Source organism: Vitis vinifera, chromosome 1 (genome assembly GCF_030704535.1).
Source record: "Vitis vinifera cultivar Pinot Noir 40024 chromosome 1, ASM3070453v1".
In the NCBI taxonomy this organism is placed as follows: Eukaryota; Viridiplantae; Streptophyta; class Magnoliopsida; order Vitales; family Vitaceae; genus Vitis; species Vitis vinifera.
Window position 1 is genome coordinate 24,225,389 of NC_081805.1, and position 14,193 is coordinate 24,239,581.

The window sequence follows — 14,193 nt, forward strand, 5'->3', positions numbered from 1 at the left end:
AGATAAAGGTAGGTTGCCACCTATACAAGACAAATTCACAGACACACTTGATTGGATCTCAAATATGCAGTCACATCATTTATCATCATTTCAGCCTTTACATCAAACATATCATCAAAGATAGTAACATTGTTTTTAAAAGTAACAATGTTGATAACTAAAAGTACCATTGCAAATAGTAAGATGTACCAACTCATCACCACTTTAACTTCTACATCAAACATATTATTGGAAATAATAAGAGTGTGTTTGGTAGTGATTCTAAAAAACGTTTTTAATCATTTTAACATTTGAATGATAAAATTTTTCAAGTATTAAAAATATTAGAACCACTTTGTATAATCACTCCAAATGGGCTCTAATATTATTTACCTAAAAGTAATAATGTTAGCAACTAAAAGTAGCACGACAAATAACATGATGTGTTAGCCTCTTTAATTTTTTTATTGTCATTGCTATGACTTTGGCTACCAATATTAAATAATATGCCAAAAAAACACATATTTTACTTTTTAAAAAAATTATTTATTAAAAATAAAAAAAATTTAATGGTTTAAAATTTTAATTAAACAAAAATGTACTTTTTTTTACATATTTAATAAAAATACATTATTATTATTTTTTTAAATATCAATGTATTATGATGAGAATTGTGAATTTATATTAAATAACTTAATGCAAATACTTTTAAAATTTTAATTTTACTAGTCTTCAAATATTGATTTTAAAATTAAATACTCTTAAATAATGATCATTACTATTTTTTTAAATGAAATTAAAGGTAAGTTAATATTTTCTTTTATATTATTTTTCTGTTTTTATTTTGAAGAAAACAAAAATAACATTGTTTTTTGTTTTATTTTGAGGAAAACAAAAAAAGTGTGGATATTGTTTTTTTTTTAAAAAAAAAACTTAGGTTTAATATTCAATAAAAAAACATAAAAAAAAAATAAGATCCATAATATGAAAATTATAAATATAAAAATATTATGAATATGGAACAAAATAAAATATTATATATATTTGAAATCAATATTATTTAAAATATTAGTATTAATTTATCTATTTATTAATTATTAATTATAGGTGAATATATTTTTATATTAAAAACTAATTTTTTCATAATGCATTAATTACATATGATGTTAAAATAAAATTTTAATAAAAAAATGAAAAAATTAATAATTAAATGAATTGTACTTAAAAAAATTGCTTTTTAATTAAGTAGATTTTAAAAAATAGGAAAACAATGAGAATTATTTTTAAAAAGGAAAATCAAAATTTAAAAATGATTTTCTCAAAAGAAAAAAAATGGTTGACTTTGAATTCAAGTTCACTTTGAAAGGGAAATAACAGGACGGAAGGTAGGTGACAGTTTATCTTTAATTAATTGAAAGTTAGTTTTGAAAATACGTATAAAGTTATTATTTTAGCACATGATTAAGGGATTATTTTTAGTAAAATATATTTTGCATAAAACCCAATTTTTAGTTTTCAATTTATTCATGTTTTTCAAAAAAAAATTTAGAATATGTTTGGGTTTAACACTGAAAAATAGAATTATTATTTTTCAAAAAGTCTGGTGGTATTAATGTAATTTTGAGAAGATCAAGTGGCATACTGCTGGGAGTGTTGGAGGGTGGGGGTTTTAAAAGTGAGGAGATAAAGAGCGGCCACTATATGGCGCTCTCTTCTCTGCCCTTCGTTTGCTCATCACCTGCTCCTGTAATCCTTCTTCGTTCCTACGTTTCCGTTTGATTCCTCAGAAAATGATGGAATATATATATATAAGAAAATTTGGATTTTTGTATGTATTTTGTCATTTGTAACTCTGCAAAACACTAAAACCTCCACTCAACCTGCTCTGCTCACTTTAAGTTTCTCGTCTATGTTCGTTCTTTTTCTCGGGAACCAAGCGCAGCCAAATTGTGTATTTATTTGTAAATATTTATGTTTTGTGATACGCCTCGGTTCTTTACTTCAGAGGTTATTTCCTCTGTAGGAGGGTACTACTTGGTTGCCGTGAAAACCTAGGAAGAGCGAAGAAGTTTGAAATTATGAATCTCATATTTCTTTTTCTTTTTTTTTTTTGGGAGCTGATGAGCTAGAAAGTTCAATCAGCTGAGATATACTTTGTTACTTGGCTTAATCTACTCGATTTCTGATTTATGTACAGTTTTTTTTTTCTTTTCTATTTTCCTCAGTTTTCTCGGGATCAAATAGAGGGAAATTATTATTTAATTTGAAGAATTAACATCTTTAATTTTTCTCACCTCAGAGGATAGCGGTGGGAGCTGGAAATTCATGGCCTCCTAGCTTCTCCGTCAGGTCACAGGTTAGAAACTTTGAATTCTCTGCGTTCCAAAGTTTGACTGGGCTCTATTTGTTTAAATACAAATCAAGAAAATTTTCTGGAAAAAAGAAATATCTCTTTGTACTGAATTTTTTTGTTGTGAAATTTCCGTATTCGTCGCTTATTGTACCAGGTAATTTCACAATTGCAACGCGATGGTCGTGGTCGGCGTGTATGGCGGCGAAGAAAATTGGTACAGAGAAACCCTATACACTAGCTGAGTGATATGCACTATTCTTTCTTTTGATTATGCTCTTTGTAGTTTTAGTGTAATTGATTAGGGTTTTAAACACTGTCCTAACATTGGTGAGATGGGTGTGCATATTGAGTTGAGTTGTTTGAGTTGTTAGCATTGTGAAGATGCTTGTCTGAAAACTTTAAAGAAGTTATTGAAATTGAATTTCAAAACTAGAAGGCCAAATAATTTTTTTTTATAAAATTGCTCCTTACTAGCAAAAGAGTTGGAAAATTTTGTTTCTTAGTAGCATAAATGTAAGAAATTAAGAGTAATAATGAGAAGAAGAAACAACAAATAAGAAGCATTTTAGACCATACCATGGTTATGGTCATGGGTAAAATTATCTTTATCTGGTTTACAGATTGTTTTACTTTGGAAAGTGGTAGATGGCACTAGGACTTAATGGTTCCTCCCCCGTAGATATCACTTTTGAGATGCAGACAATTTTTTTTATGCCTGATGAATTCTCTTTGATTATTATTGAAGTATAACCAGAATGTAGTAGCAGTGTGAATACAAAGATGGATTTGGAGTATTTGTGGGAAATAGGGTTAATTTCACTCATCTTCCCTAAGGTTTTGGCTAAATACACCTGATGCCCATTAGTGTAAGATTTTGTCAAATATCTCCCTTATTTCAAGTTAGAGAGGGGTGAGTGAAAATAATAAATGAGAATGGTAGGAGATGTATTTGATGAATATTCAAACAATTGAGAATCAAATATATTTAGCCTAAATCTCAGGGAAGGTGAGTGAAATTAACCCATTTGATATAGTAGATATAGCCATGGGCTAGAGTTGTTGTTGTTGTTGCCAGCTGAGCAAAACATATATTGGCTCCAAAACCTATCATGGGATAAATAACAGGTAAAACTGAATAGAATTTGACTTGTAATGGGAGACATTTATTCAGTAGTCTCAAGAAAGTTCCATCTCAAGGATGAAACGGTTAGTGACAAACTAGTTTTCCTTGGTGAAAATGCTAGAAAAAAATCTAATTGTGAGTGAGTGTATTTGGTAGAACTTTGGGATAATGCTGATGGATTAAACAGGAGTTGCAATGTGGAATTTCCACGTGCATGTAAAATGGATTATGCTTGAGGTAGCCAGAAATGAAGAGCTAGAGATTTCAAAGTGGATCTGGTTCTTCCATAGTAGGACCATTCATTGTTCGGAAAACAGAAGTTTGAGTTTTCAGTTGTATGTTGGTGGAGGCAATAGTTGTAAATCGAAAGGACCCACTAGGCAAGTGAATCATTTTGTGACCTGGCAGGTACTATTCTTAAACTTGAGTTTGTTAAAGCCACCTCATTGATGATAACAATGTCAAAGTGGTGGAATGATTATAAAATATTTCTGTGAGATAGTTGCTATTTATATTTGAAATAGCTTATTAAAAAAGGTAAAATATGCTTGAAATACTTGAGTTCAGTCCATTAGCCTGGGGAGTGACATGTTTCTTATGTAGAAACAACAATCAAACTAACATGTCACTTGAGCATTAAATTCTAAATTTGAGGACTATCCATTCATTGATCACAATACATGCTTAGGCTAGTTATTTATTTATTTTCTTTTGAGAGGCGATTGGGGGAGGGTTGGGTGTTGAATGAATTGGTTCGGATTATAGGTTCTCTTTGATCAACTTCTCTGATGCATGATATTGTCCCATGATTCAAAATTTGGTATTAATAAATCCAATGGAGCTAAAAGCTCTAAACTGGATACATCACTTCTGCTTAGAGTCATGATGTCCCCTGACTAGAGTGTAAAGCAGAGAGAGTATGAAGAATGGTTGCGAGAGGAGGGTGAGTGTGGTTTGCTGTGGAGTCAAAAATCTTTTGAGATTTCCGTGGAGGAGGTTGGGGAGAAACTGAAAGGTGTGATTGTGGAATAGGTTAGTGGTCTTTCAGCTTGGATAAGGTTTGGGGATCTTCGTCTTCGGTGGTGCTTGTTGGAAGGGGTGGAAGCTTGCTGCAGGGATGAAAGTTTGGAGAGGTGGAGTAATGGTTGGAAGGAGGGGAGAAGGAGATTTAAGTTGGAACGTAGAGTGAATGGGACTGGGAGTTTCTTATTTTGTTTTGTTATGGCGGAAGAAGGGAAGCGTTTCTCGCTTCTCTTTCCCATAGGGAGGGATATTCTTGGGGGACGGTCTGTTTTGGCGGAGACCTTAGGTGTTGTTCCGCCAACAAAGGCTAGGAGTGTGATCTCTCCTGTAAAATTGTGGAGAGGACCAAGTGAGGAGCCAGTAGCTGGGTCTTTTGCTGATGCTCTTAGGAAAGATTTGGGAGTGGTGAGAGATGCTGCTTGGTTGCAGCTAGGAGAAAGTGAGGCTCATGGTAAAGAGGAGTATTTCAGACGGTGTTTGGTTGGGTGGTTTGGGAAGAGCCCCAAGCCTTTCCTGGAGCTGTCTTTGCTGAAACTTTATGTGCTCAAGATTTGGTCTGTGAAAGGGGGGTTGAAGATTTCTGCTTTTGGGGGCACCTTAATGCTATTTGAGTTTGAGGACCTCTCAGAGGCAGAGAGGGTGTTGGCCAGAGGGTCAAGAAGGATTAAGGAGAATTTATTGAACTTGGTTCGGTGGACGCCAGAGGTAGGCTGTTGGCTCAAGTGGGGGCAGCCAAGGAGTTGTGGGTAAGGGTGTTGGGCCTTCCTTTGCATTTGTGGAGCCGAGAGGTGTTTAGGAAGATAGGATTTTGTTGCGGAGGGTTCATTGCTGTGGATGAAGACACTGCGTGCATGGCCAATCTGCAGTGGGCAAGGATCCTGGTCAAATCTGTTGGGAGAGTCGTGCATGGGAAGCTGCATGCGGTAATTGGCAATGCTAGTTTCTCTTTCCTGTCGCGGTGGGAAGTGCCACCCTGTTTTCTCTTATTAGTGCCAAGAAGTTGCAGCAACAAGCTTGGAGTGCAGGAGGACAGGGACGATGGGGTGGGAGACTCACGTGCCAGCTATGGTGTGGGAAAGTCTCCGCACCCTCTGCCAACTGGGGATGGGGATGTGCCGTGTTCATACATGAAGAAGTTGATAGGTGAGGCCGCAACAGTAAAAAAAGCTGCAGAAGGAGGTGTCGTAGCAGTTGAGAAAGCTGCAGAAGGAATGTTTGGGAGGGTGACGAGAGGGTTACAGCTTTGGTTTGGTCTTTGGGCCACAGCCTTTGGGCTGCCAGGGGATTGGGGAGGAGGCCCAAAGTTTAACTGAGATGAACCCAGCCTCTGCAGGGTCAAACGAGGAAGGGGGGGTTTTCTTAAGTTTCAGCCAGGCCTAGGTTCCTTTAAGTTGTCATAAGAGAGGCTTTAAGGGAGGGAAGTCTTTGAAGGGCTTCTGATGGAGAATTGGGGAGCTCGGTGGGGCTTTTCCCTATTGATGAGGTTCGAGAGTTGGTTCAAGGGGGTGGCGAAGTTGCGGTGACTGAGAGGAGGGAGGAGGGGGACAATGGGGCAGCTCCGAGGCCTTTTGGGGTTGCGGTTGTGGATCCTGTGTTTGTGATGACAGAAAGGAAAGAGGAAAGCTGTGAGGGAGATCTGATTGAATGCCTTGGTTCTTGCCTAGCGCTGTTGGTGGACTCACAGGCAGCAATTTCAGATGAAGTTCTTTTTTGGTGGAGGCAAACAACCACCCTTTTTCTCTGCTTTCTTTTTTGGGTCCTTCGACCCCTGGTTTAAAGTTGAGGGTGCAAGATGGGTCCTTGGAGCATTCAGGGAAGATGGTGAAAGGAATATCAGTTTCGGAGGCCAGAACTGAGGTGGTGGATCCTCCTAGGGTTGCAGGTTTGGGAGGTGTAGCGAAAGGGGAGGAGTTTGCATCTCTTCCCAAAGGTTTTGTCAAGTTCTCCAATTGTTTGGGGTTGCCAATTTTGGGCTTCGAAAAGGAAATCAGCTCTCTTCTTAGAAAACTGGAAGCGAAGAAAGGTCGTGGGGTTAAGGTGTTAGGGGGAGGGCGAAAATCCATGTCCTCTTTGCGTCTTGAGAAGGAAATTTGAAGGCTCAAGTGCTTGGTCAATTACAATAGTGCTCCATCTACAGTAAAAAAAATTGGGGAGGGGGGTGGGAACTTAGTAGTAGTGGTCTCTGCAGGCCCCCACCGGTGGGAATTTTGTTCTACAAGGGGTTCTTTGTTTGTTCCAGGAAAGGTTTTTTCTCTGTTTTGGTTTTTGCTAGGGGGTTCCCAGCCCTTGTGGGAGTTGGTTGTTGGTGGGAAGGTGGGTTTGAATCTTTCTCTTCTCTTTTCTTGCTTGCCTCTGGACAATATCTGCATACTGCGTGTGTACTTTTTTGTGCCTTTTTGCAAGCTCCTTTAATATATTAAGCTTATTTACCTATAAAAAAAAAGTCATTTCCCCTATGAATGTGAAATTGTCGAACTGTCATAGACAAGTATAGATCTGTTGTTATTACTTCTTCCCTGTATGATATCTGATGAGATGTTGGGGTCTTCATGGGACCAACTAAATTTTAAGGAGGCTTCTGCATTGCTTTAATGCTCCTTAATCTTTTACTTCTTATTTGAAACAACCATAAATTTAGAACTGAGAAAGTACTGGCATCACAAATGATTTGGAATGTTCTTTGTTTCAGACAAAGAAGGATGATATGTTGCGATACAAAATGGATAGAATCCCTTTCCTTGAGGAGAAGGTAAGGAAGATACAGGAAGGGGGAAAGCTCTTGACAATGGATATCGAGAGATTATTATTATCAGAGGACAACCGCTTTGATTTTGTGAATGAAGTAGCTGCTGAAGCCAAAGAGTATGTTGAAAACAATAGGGATGAGTATGGGGGGAACAAGAAAGCCATCCTCCACGTGCTCAGTAACCGTGTGAATGATGCTGGGTTTTATCGCCCAGATGCGTACATGGAATCTGAACCCTACAAGCCCGGGCCTGGTTATCTAAAAGAAATAGAAACATAATTTTGAAATGGATCTATTGTGTTATCTAAAGCTGAAGGCTGAAACTTGTAATATCTTTTTGACTGCTATTTTACTTGAATCTATGTTAAGACTTGAAAGGAGAGAATAACTTCATGGTTCTGCTATATAACAGCTTCTAAGGCCAATTCTAGCCATATTGTTGCTTCTGCCCATTTTCTTTCGGGCAAGATTTTGAGTGTAGAAGGGCAATTAACCCTAGCCATTTGTATTGTAAATTGATAATTCAGTACTCACAGCTATAAACTGCTTATGATGCCAAAAATTTTATTTGAGCAGAATCATAAAAAAACAAAAGAACAACTCAGGTTCTCCTCCTTTGGAAGAAGCAATTGACAAAAGAACTTATGACAAAAACCTCATAATACATGGACAGAGGGAAAGCTGAGTTTGGAAGGTTCATAATAATGAAGGCAATTGAATGCCTGCTGCAGTTAGTAGTGTTGATTATTTGTTGGATTTCTTGACCAGCTCTTTCATCCATTTGAAGTTTAGCTTCTTCTTCCCAGATCCACCCTTGCTAGATCCGTCCTTCTTCTTGCCATCTTCTGCTGACGGTGGTGGAGGATCGGGGGTGTTGTAATCCCACTGATCCGCCCAGGACAGCCCACCAGAATCCATCTCTCCTATCTTTGATGCATCAATTCGATGGGATATCAAGAATTGAACAGCTTTAGACTATAGATATTCATTGCAACTGCCATTTACTTAATTTAACCATTCTCATCTTAGTTATTATCTTTTTGACTCCGTCTCTCATTTAACTCTTTTTAAGGTCCATGGTCACGCTACATTTCAGGAACCTCTTTGCCATTGGATTGATTGATGAATGCCCCTGCTTTGGATGGCTCTATTTCCTGCCTTTTTATGGCCAAGGTCATCCTATGGGTTCAATCTCTTCATCATATGCCCTTTTCAATGGGTTACTCATCCCCACCTGATGGGTCAAGAGATGACTAAAATAAAAAAAATAAGAATCAGTGATGGCCATCAATAGGAAGAAACATGATGAAACAGTAAATTAAGTAATGAATTGGGAGTAATAAATTTACAAGAGCCTGTAAGTCAATAAAGGAATACATGGTTGAACCAGAGGAGAAAAAGGAAACTCAAAACAAGTTGGGTTGCTCTTTCATCTGAAAAATTCGATATGACTTGCAATCTCTCTGCACGACAATTTAGACTCAGCAGCCAACTTTATGCTCTTACTAATCACCAGTCCTGTCTGTTTGTGTGTTGATGCTGGTTTATACAACCTGGCCTCCTCCTCCTTCCCCAGCAATAGAGCTTCCCTAGCAGGGACCACACTTTCCCACCAGAACTCGTGTAAAATTCCATGTATCAGCTCCCAGTAACTGCGGTCTCTACATACATGGAATATTGTGCTCCCATTTGGTGTCCAGCAATACAGATCAACCCATTCTCTACCCATTATCTCCATTTGACCCTGCACCTGAGGCATGTAATAGAAAGGCATAGTAGACCAGGGAAGACCCATCTCAGGCTTCCCTTTGTTGTATGGGCACTTCACTTCTAGGATACCACCACCTGGGAAGCACCCAAGAAGACCATCTGGGGAAGCACCAAGCCAATTGAATTGCTCCTCTGAATGGATCGCGAACCCTAACAAGCTCACATCACGACCTGTGATGCTTTTGTACTGCTCTATAGCTGCTGCTTCATTGAGCATGCCCCACTCCATGGCACTATTTCTAGAGGCTTCTATGGATTGTACATCTGATGCAAATACTTTCTCATGCCAGAGTTCATGACGACGGTTGCCTTTCCAAAAGCCCAGTGCAGTGCTGAAAGTGCTTGTTGTCAGCTTGTCCCTGCGCAGGGCAAACCATTCTTCTGAGCGCTGTGGCAGATTAGATGGGACAATCTGGGAAGATGCCAACACAAGTGATGAAGGGGATCGAATGCTGAGCGGGGGAGTTGAGGAGTTCAACGGCGAGGTGCATGTGGAGAAGGTTCTGAAAATTCCATTTCCATGCAACTTGCATGAAGGAAATGGAATTCCATTTCCATGCAACTTGCATGAAGGAAATGGCGATGCTGCTTTATGGTGAATGGTACGAAACCCAGTGATATAGGCATTGCTCATTCTTGGAAGAATCAGGCCGATAATAGCAAATTATACTTACTAGGAGGGTCCTACAAAAAGTCACAAACTGCAAGAGAGATTAGTTGAAGAAACTGGACAAAAGAATCAACAAAAATATACCATTGAATTATAATAATAATAAAAAAAACCCAGAAACTGAATTTTTTGGTAATTCTCATGAGTATAAAATGAGAGAGGAATCACATGAAAACACAATAGAAGTGACTGAACTTTTTTTTTTTTTTGTTAAAAGTATTGCATATTCTATTCTTGCTGGTGGCTGACCAACATTTCATCCTAATAGAAGTCATATTTCACAAAAACTTTATCCTTTTTTTTCCATAGTAAAGAATCAATTTCAAATTTAGCATATTCAATGCTTTTTCCCAATCCATGTCTTATGTAAGAAAGAGGGTTACACATGCCTGAATACCCACACAAGCATACTTTAGAGTTTCTCAGATACTTGTGCAGAAAGCTACATATGCACAGAAGAAAAAGATAAAAAAAAAGGAATAACAACAAAGAAAAAGGAAAGAAAGAGAGAAGTACACATCATATAAGTGCAGGGTTCTTAAACACTAGCAGATATTTTTTCTGACAGGCTAAAGAATTTGGGTTCTGAAATGCTAACAGATACATTTTTTTGATAGTTTAAAGAATTTTATCAAAAATTTCCCATAGGGTCACATCCTAGTACTATTGTCACCTACATAAGTTCTTAACTGCAGAGTTCTGATAGGATTTAGTCCATTAATATTAGTACAAGCACACCCGCAAATAATGTAGCATACAATGAACATGTGTATCAAATATAAACAGCACCATAGCATGATCCAAACCAGTACCAAAACTCAATCAACAAGATCATCCTTGACCCAAAAATGTTGTAACAAATCAAATGCATAATTTTTTTGGCAACTCCACCTGAAACTATGACAACACACTTGGGAGGCTCATTTCCCATCCAACTTTTGCTGATCCATACCAGATGCAAGTTAAGCATAAGCATTATGCTGGGGATGTGGGTGGCTGAGCAATCGGTGGACTGGAAATACACACTAAGAATCGGTTTTGTGGAATCAAAATTACTTCTAGACACTGTAAAATGCAGAGAACCAAGAATTTAAAGTTCGACTCTATCATGTAATTTGATATGGCTATCAACAACAGAAGTTAAATATCTAAAACTGGAAGGCCCGTCAAACATTCACAATAGAACTTAGGTACATGGAAATTGAGCTGAAAAAAAGAAGACTTAATCCTCAATAATGAAATCAAACAACCCACAAAGGAAGTAACCCATGAAATAAACATTTCCAAAGGCGAACCCAAAACCCATGTTTGGTTGTCCAGAAACCTGTAGAAAACAAAAATGAAACTTCGTATTTTTTGGTGTTAGCTCGAACGAAAATGCAAAATACACAAGACCCAGAATTTCTTTTCCTTGCTTTCCTGAGATTTCTCAGCAACCAAACAGAGTGCATAGGTAATGATGTATAGGGGGATTGAGGAAGAGGTGTTTGTTTATATACCTGAAAGAGACTTTGAGCACAAAGCACTTGAATAATATCAGTTCTAGCTTCTTATTCAGATTTGCTGCGAGTAGAGACTGAATCGAAGATTTCTTGGGCATTAGGGTTTTGCTCCCAAGCTTTGATTGGGTGGGAACATCAGACCGTCTGGGGGACTCTGGCGTTTTTATTTATCCGCTCAAGCAGGCAAAAAAAATATCATAAAGTTCTGTTTGGAACTGTTCCCAACAAGTTTTTTTAATAATAAAAATCACATTTTAAGAGTGTTTGTTAAAAAAAAAAAAAAAAAAAAAAAAAAGCTTTCAAAAGAAATATTTGATTATAAGGAATGGATAATTCGCATATTTAGCAAAATAATCACATTTATTGAAAATAGTATCTATAACTTTATTTTGATAATTGATTTGAGTTATCGGTTAAAAAATTGTTGAAGGATATTTTTATTCAAAATAAATTATATTCTATATTTTTAAAATAGGAAAGTAATTCTTTTGAGTTTAAAATTTATATTTTTAAATTTATTTTATATTATATAAATTGAATTTAAAATTTATTTAAAAAAAATTAAAGCAATATTTTTTTTAGAAAAACAATATATCCAAAAATAGGTTTTTGATTTTTGATTTTTTGAAAAGTGTTTTTTAAAATAACTTGCATTATCAAATCAGAATATTTTTTCTAATTCAAATTTCACTTATAAGTGAGATTTCATTTTCTTTGAAATCATTCTTGATTTTATTTCTATTATCATTTAAATTATGCAAATATGAAAATTGATGAGACAATGAATAAGATATTCATTCCCACTTGCCAAACATGCCTTTAAGAAAATGTAATTATTTTTTTAAAACTTAATTTGAAAACATGACTTTCTTCCTTTTTGATTGTTCCCCTTCAATTATAATCAATTTTTCTATAAACTTGGATTAGTCCTTTAAAAAGGCAACAAAAGTAAACATAGAGAAGTCATCAACAATCATTAGAATGTATTTCTTCTTATCATTACTTTTTGTTCATTTCAAACCCATAAGATCCATATGAAGAACGTCTAGAGGTCTAGAGGTATCGATGTTCTTAACCTCTTTGTAGTGTTTAGCTTAGCTTTACTACAAACCAATGAAGCTTTGGGTTATCTATAATTCTTATCAAGTGTAGACTAACTTCCCATCCTTATTTGACTTTACACGTGTTAGAAGATCACAAGATTTTTTAGATATGCACTACCTTCTTCATCAACTCAAATTAATATGAAAACATCCAAATCATAACGATTATTTTCTAAACACCTAAATCTAAGATTCATGTTTTTGAATGCTTCCATTGCCTAATCTGGTATCCTTAGGATGATAGTTACATACACCATATGATCTAAGGCTTGAAATGAAGTTTGTTCAAATATTTCAACACACTCTTCCCATCTCTAGGTTTAGCGAAAGACTTAGGTGGTGTTTGTTTTTTAGTTAAATAGAAAAAACTAAAATATTTGGCTTTTTCTATTAAGTTAAAAGTACTTTATTGATATTAACTAACTTAACTAAAGTGAACTTATTATCTTGACTTTTTCTATTTAACCAAAAAATAAACACCATATGGTCAATAACAAATCCAAATATGATTTTTTTTCTTCTATTTTTAAAAACAAAAATTTAAATTTTCGAATTTTACAATTACAAACTTGATAAATATAAAAATAAAAAATAAAAGTATAATTATTTAAGATGCTTAAAGTAAAAAAAGAAATTCCACTTAATAGTGAAAAAAAATTCCAAACTTCATAGAATGACTTGAAAAAATGAATTAAATATTAACAAAGTAGAGTTGCCAATTGACACGACCCAACACATTGTGGGCTCATGGGCTGGCCGAGTTCCCTATTTGGCTTGCATGGACTAATATGACCCAACATGATTTTCAACTAAATTGGGCCGACCCGACACATTGGCCTATAAGGGCCTGCTAAATATTGGATTATGTTGGCCCCGATATGACCCATTTGAGACCTCTACCCCTTTTAAAATCACTCTCAAGCTTTTATCAAGATAAATTGAAATCCGCATATGAAGAATTTTAAATTAAACCATGTAAATACAAGACCGGCCTAAATTTCCATGAACCAACCTAAATTTAGGTCCATTTTGTATCATTCAAATAAAATGTGATAAATTGAAATATAATAAGATAAGGTAGGAAAAATGGTGAAATCACCTTAAAAAAAAAATTTAAAATAAAAATAAAATAATAGGAAATTCCAAAAACCACAAAATATTTAAGTTTTGGGGTCCATTTCAATACTTTAATGGTAAAGTGTGAATTTTGTGTTTGTTTTCTACGTGGGAAAAAATAATTTGATATTGCTAGAAATTTTTTTTCTAAATTTAGCATTTATAATGTTTCAATAATTAAAAAATTTAGATTTTATTTGATAACTATTTTAGAAAATAGTTCCGAAAAATAGTTTTTGAGAATTATTTTTTGATATTTTGTAAAACAAAAGTTTGTTTGAGAACCTGAAATATTTTTAATTTGTTTTAATACTTTTAAATATGTTTTAAAAATAATTTTTATATTGTATTTTTAATTATTCTACATACTTATATAATTATTTTTTAAAATAGTAATAAAAAAATAAGTGAAAAAAAAAACAACTATAAGGTATTTTATGAAAATCCATATTTTATATTTTTAAAAACAAAAAACAAAAAATAGTTTCTAATTACACACCGTGTTTTCTTATTTCTTTATTCTTAAAAATAGAAAATTATTTTCTAACCAAAATACCCTTAATTTGTCATTGAACTTTCATAAATCCCAATTCTTATGATTAATAATAAATATTTTTATAAAACTTAACTTTGTAGGATGAATTACTGGGAAATTCATTTTTGACACAGAGCCTGCCTTGTAAACCCAAAATTATTTATTTATTTTCAGAAAAAGGAAAAATAAAAAATAAAATTTTATGATTTTTTAGAAAATGAAAAAAAGGAAAAATAAAAATAAAAATAAAAATAAAAATAGAGAAGAATGATG

At 34.9% G+C, this 14,193-nt stretch overlaps 2 protein-coding genes across 5 annotated transcripts; one reads left to right on the plus strand and one right to left on the minus strand.

Moving 5' to 3' along the window:
• Positions 1 to 1,617: 1,617 nt before the first annotated feature.
• LOC100244197 (protein PLASTID TRANSCRIPTIONALLY ACTIVE 7) lies at positions 1,618 to 7,658 on the plus strand. Of its 2 annotated transcripts, none has more exons than XM_010656850.3 (4): positions 1,618 to 1,725; positions 2,279 to 2,335; positions 2,484 to 2,546; positions 7,168 to 7,658. In XM_010656850.3, exons 1-4 carry the CDS (start codon positions 1,681 to 1,683, stop codon positions 7,501 to 7,503), a joined length of 501 nt encoding a protein of 166 aa, XP_010655152.1. In that variant the 5' UTR covers positions 1,618 to 1,680; the 3' UTR covers positions 7,504 to 7,658. The 2 variants fall into 2 exon arrangements, with proteins under 2 accessions (XP_010655152.1, XP_002266725.1); XM_002266689.4 differs by having other exon boundaries at positions 2,487 to 2,546.
• An 857-nt stretch (positions 7,659 to 8,515) lies between these two features.
• LOC100254469 (uncharacterized) lies at positions 8,516 to 11,387 on the minus strand. Of its 3 annotated transcripts, XM_059741891.1 has the most exons (3): positions 11,164 to 11,367; positions 10,556 to 10,729; positions 8,516 to 9,678 (listed from the first exon to the last, which is right to left on the minus strand). In XM_059741891.1, the coding sequence occupies exon 3, from the start codon at positions 9,626 to 9,628 to the stop codon at positions 8,654 to 8,656; it is 975 nt and encodes a 324-aa protein (XP_059597874.1). In that variant the 5' UTR covers positions 9,629 to 9,678; positions 10,556 to 10,729; positions 11,164 to 11,367; the 3' UTR covers positions 8,516 to 8,653. The 3 variants fall into 3 exon arrangements, with proteins under 3 accessions (XP_059597874.1, XP_002266643.2, XP_003631349.1); XM_002266607.5 differs by lacking the exon at positions 10,556 to 10,729 and having other exon boundaries at positions 8,516 to 9,695; positions 11,164 to 11,387; XM_003631301.4 differs by lacking the exon at positions 10,556 to 10,729 and having other exon boundaries at positions 11,164 to 11,366.
• Positions 11,388 to 14,193: the final 2,806 nt, after the last annotated feature.

Coding starts and splice junctions, on each gene's coding strand:
- LOC100254469 (XM_002266607.5), bottom strand. CDS start 9,628: ATGAGCAATGCCTATATCACTGGGTTTCGTACCATTCACCATAAAGCA.
- LOC100244197 (XM_010656850.3), top strand. CDS start 1,681: ATGGCGCTCTCTTCTCTGCCCTTCGTTTGCTCATCACCTGCTCCT. Junction 1,726..2,278: donor TTTGCTCATCACCTGCTCCT/GTAATCCTTCTT, acceptor TTCTCACCTCAG/AGGATAGCGGTGGGAGCTGG. Junction 2,547..7,167: donor TATGGCGGCGAAGAAAATTG/GTACAGAGAAAC, acceptor TCTTTGTTTCAG/ACAAAGAAGGATGATATGTT.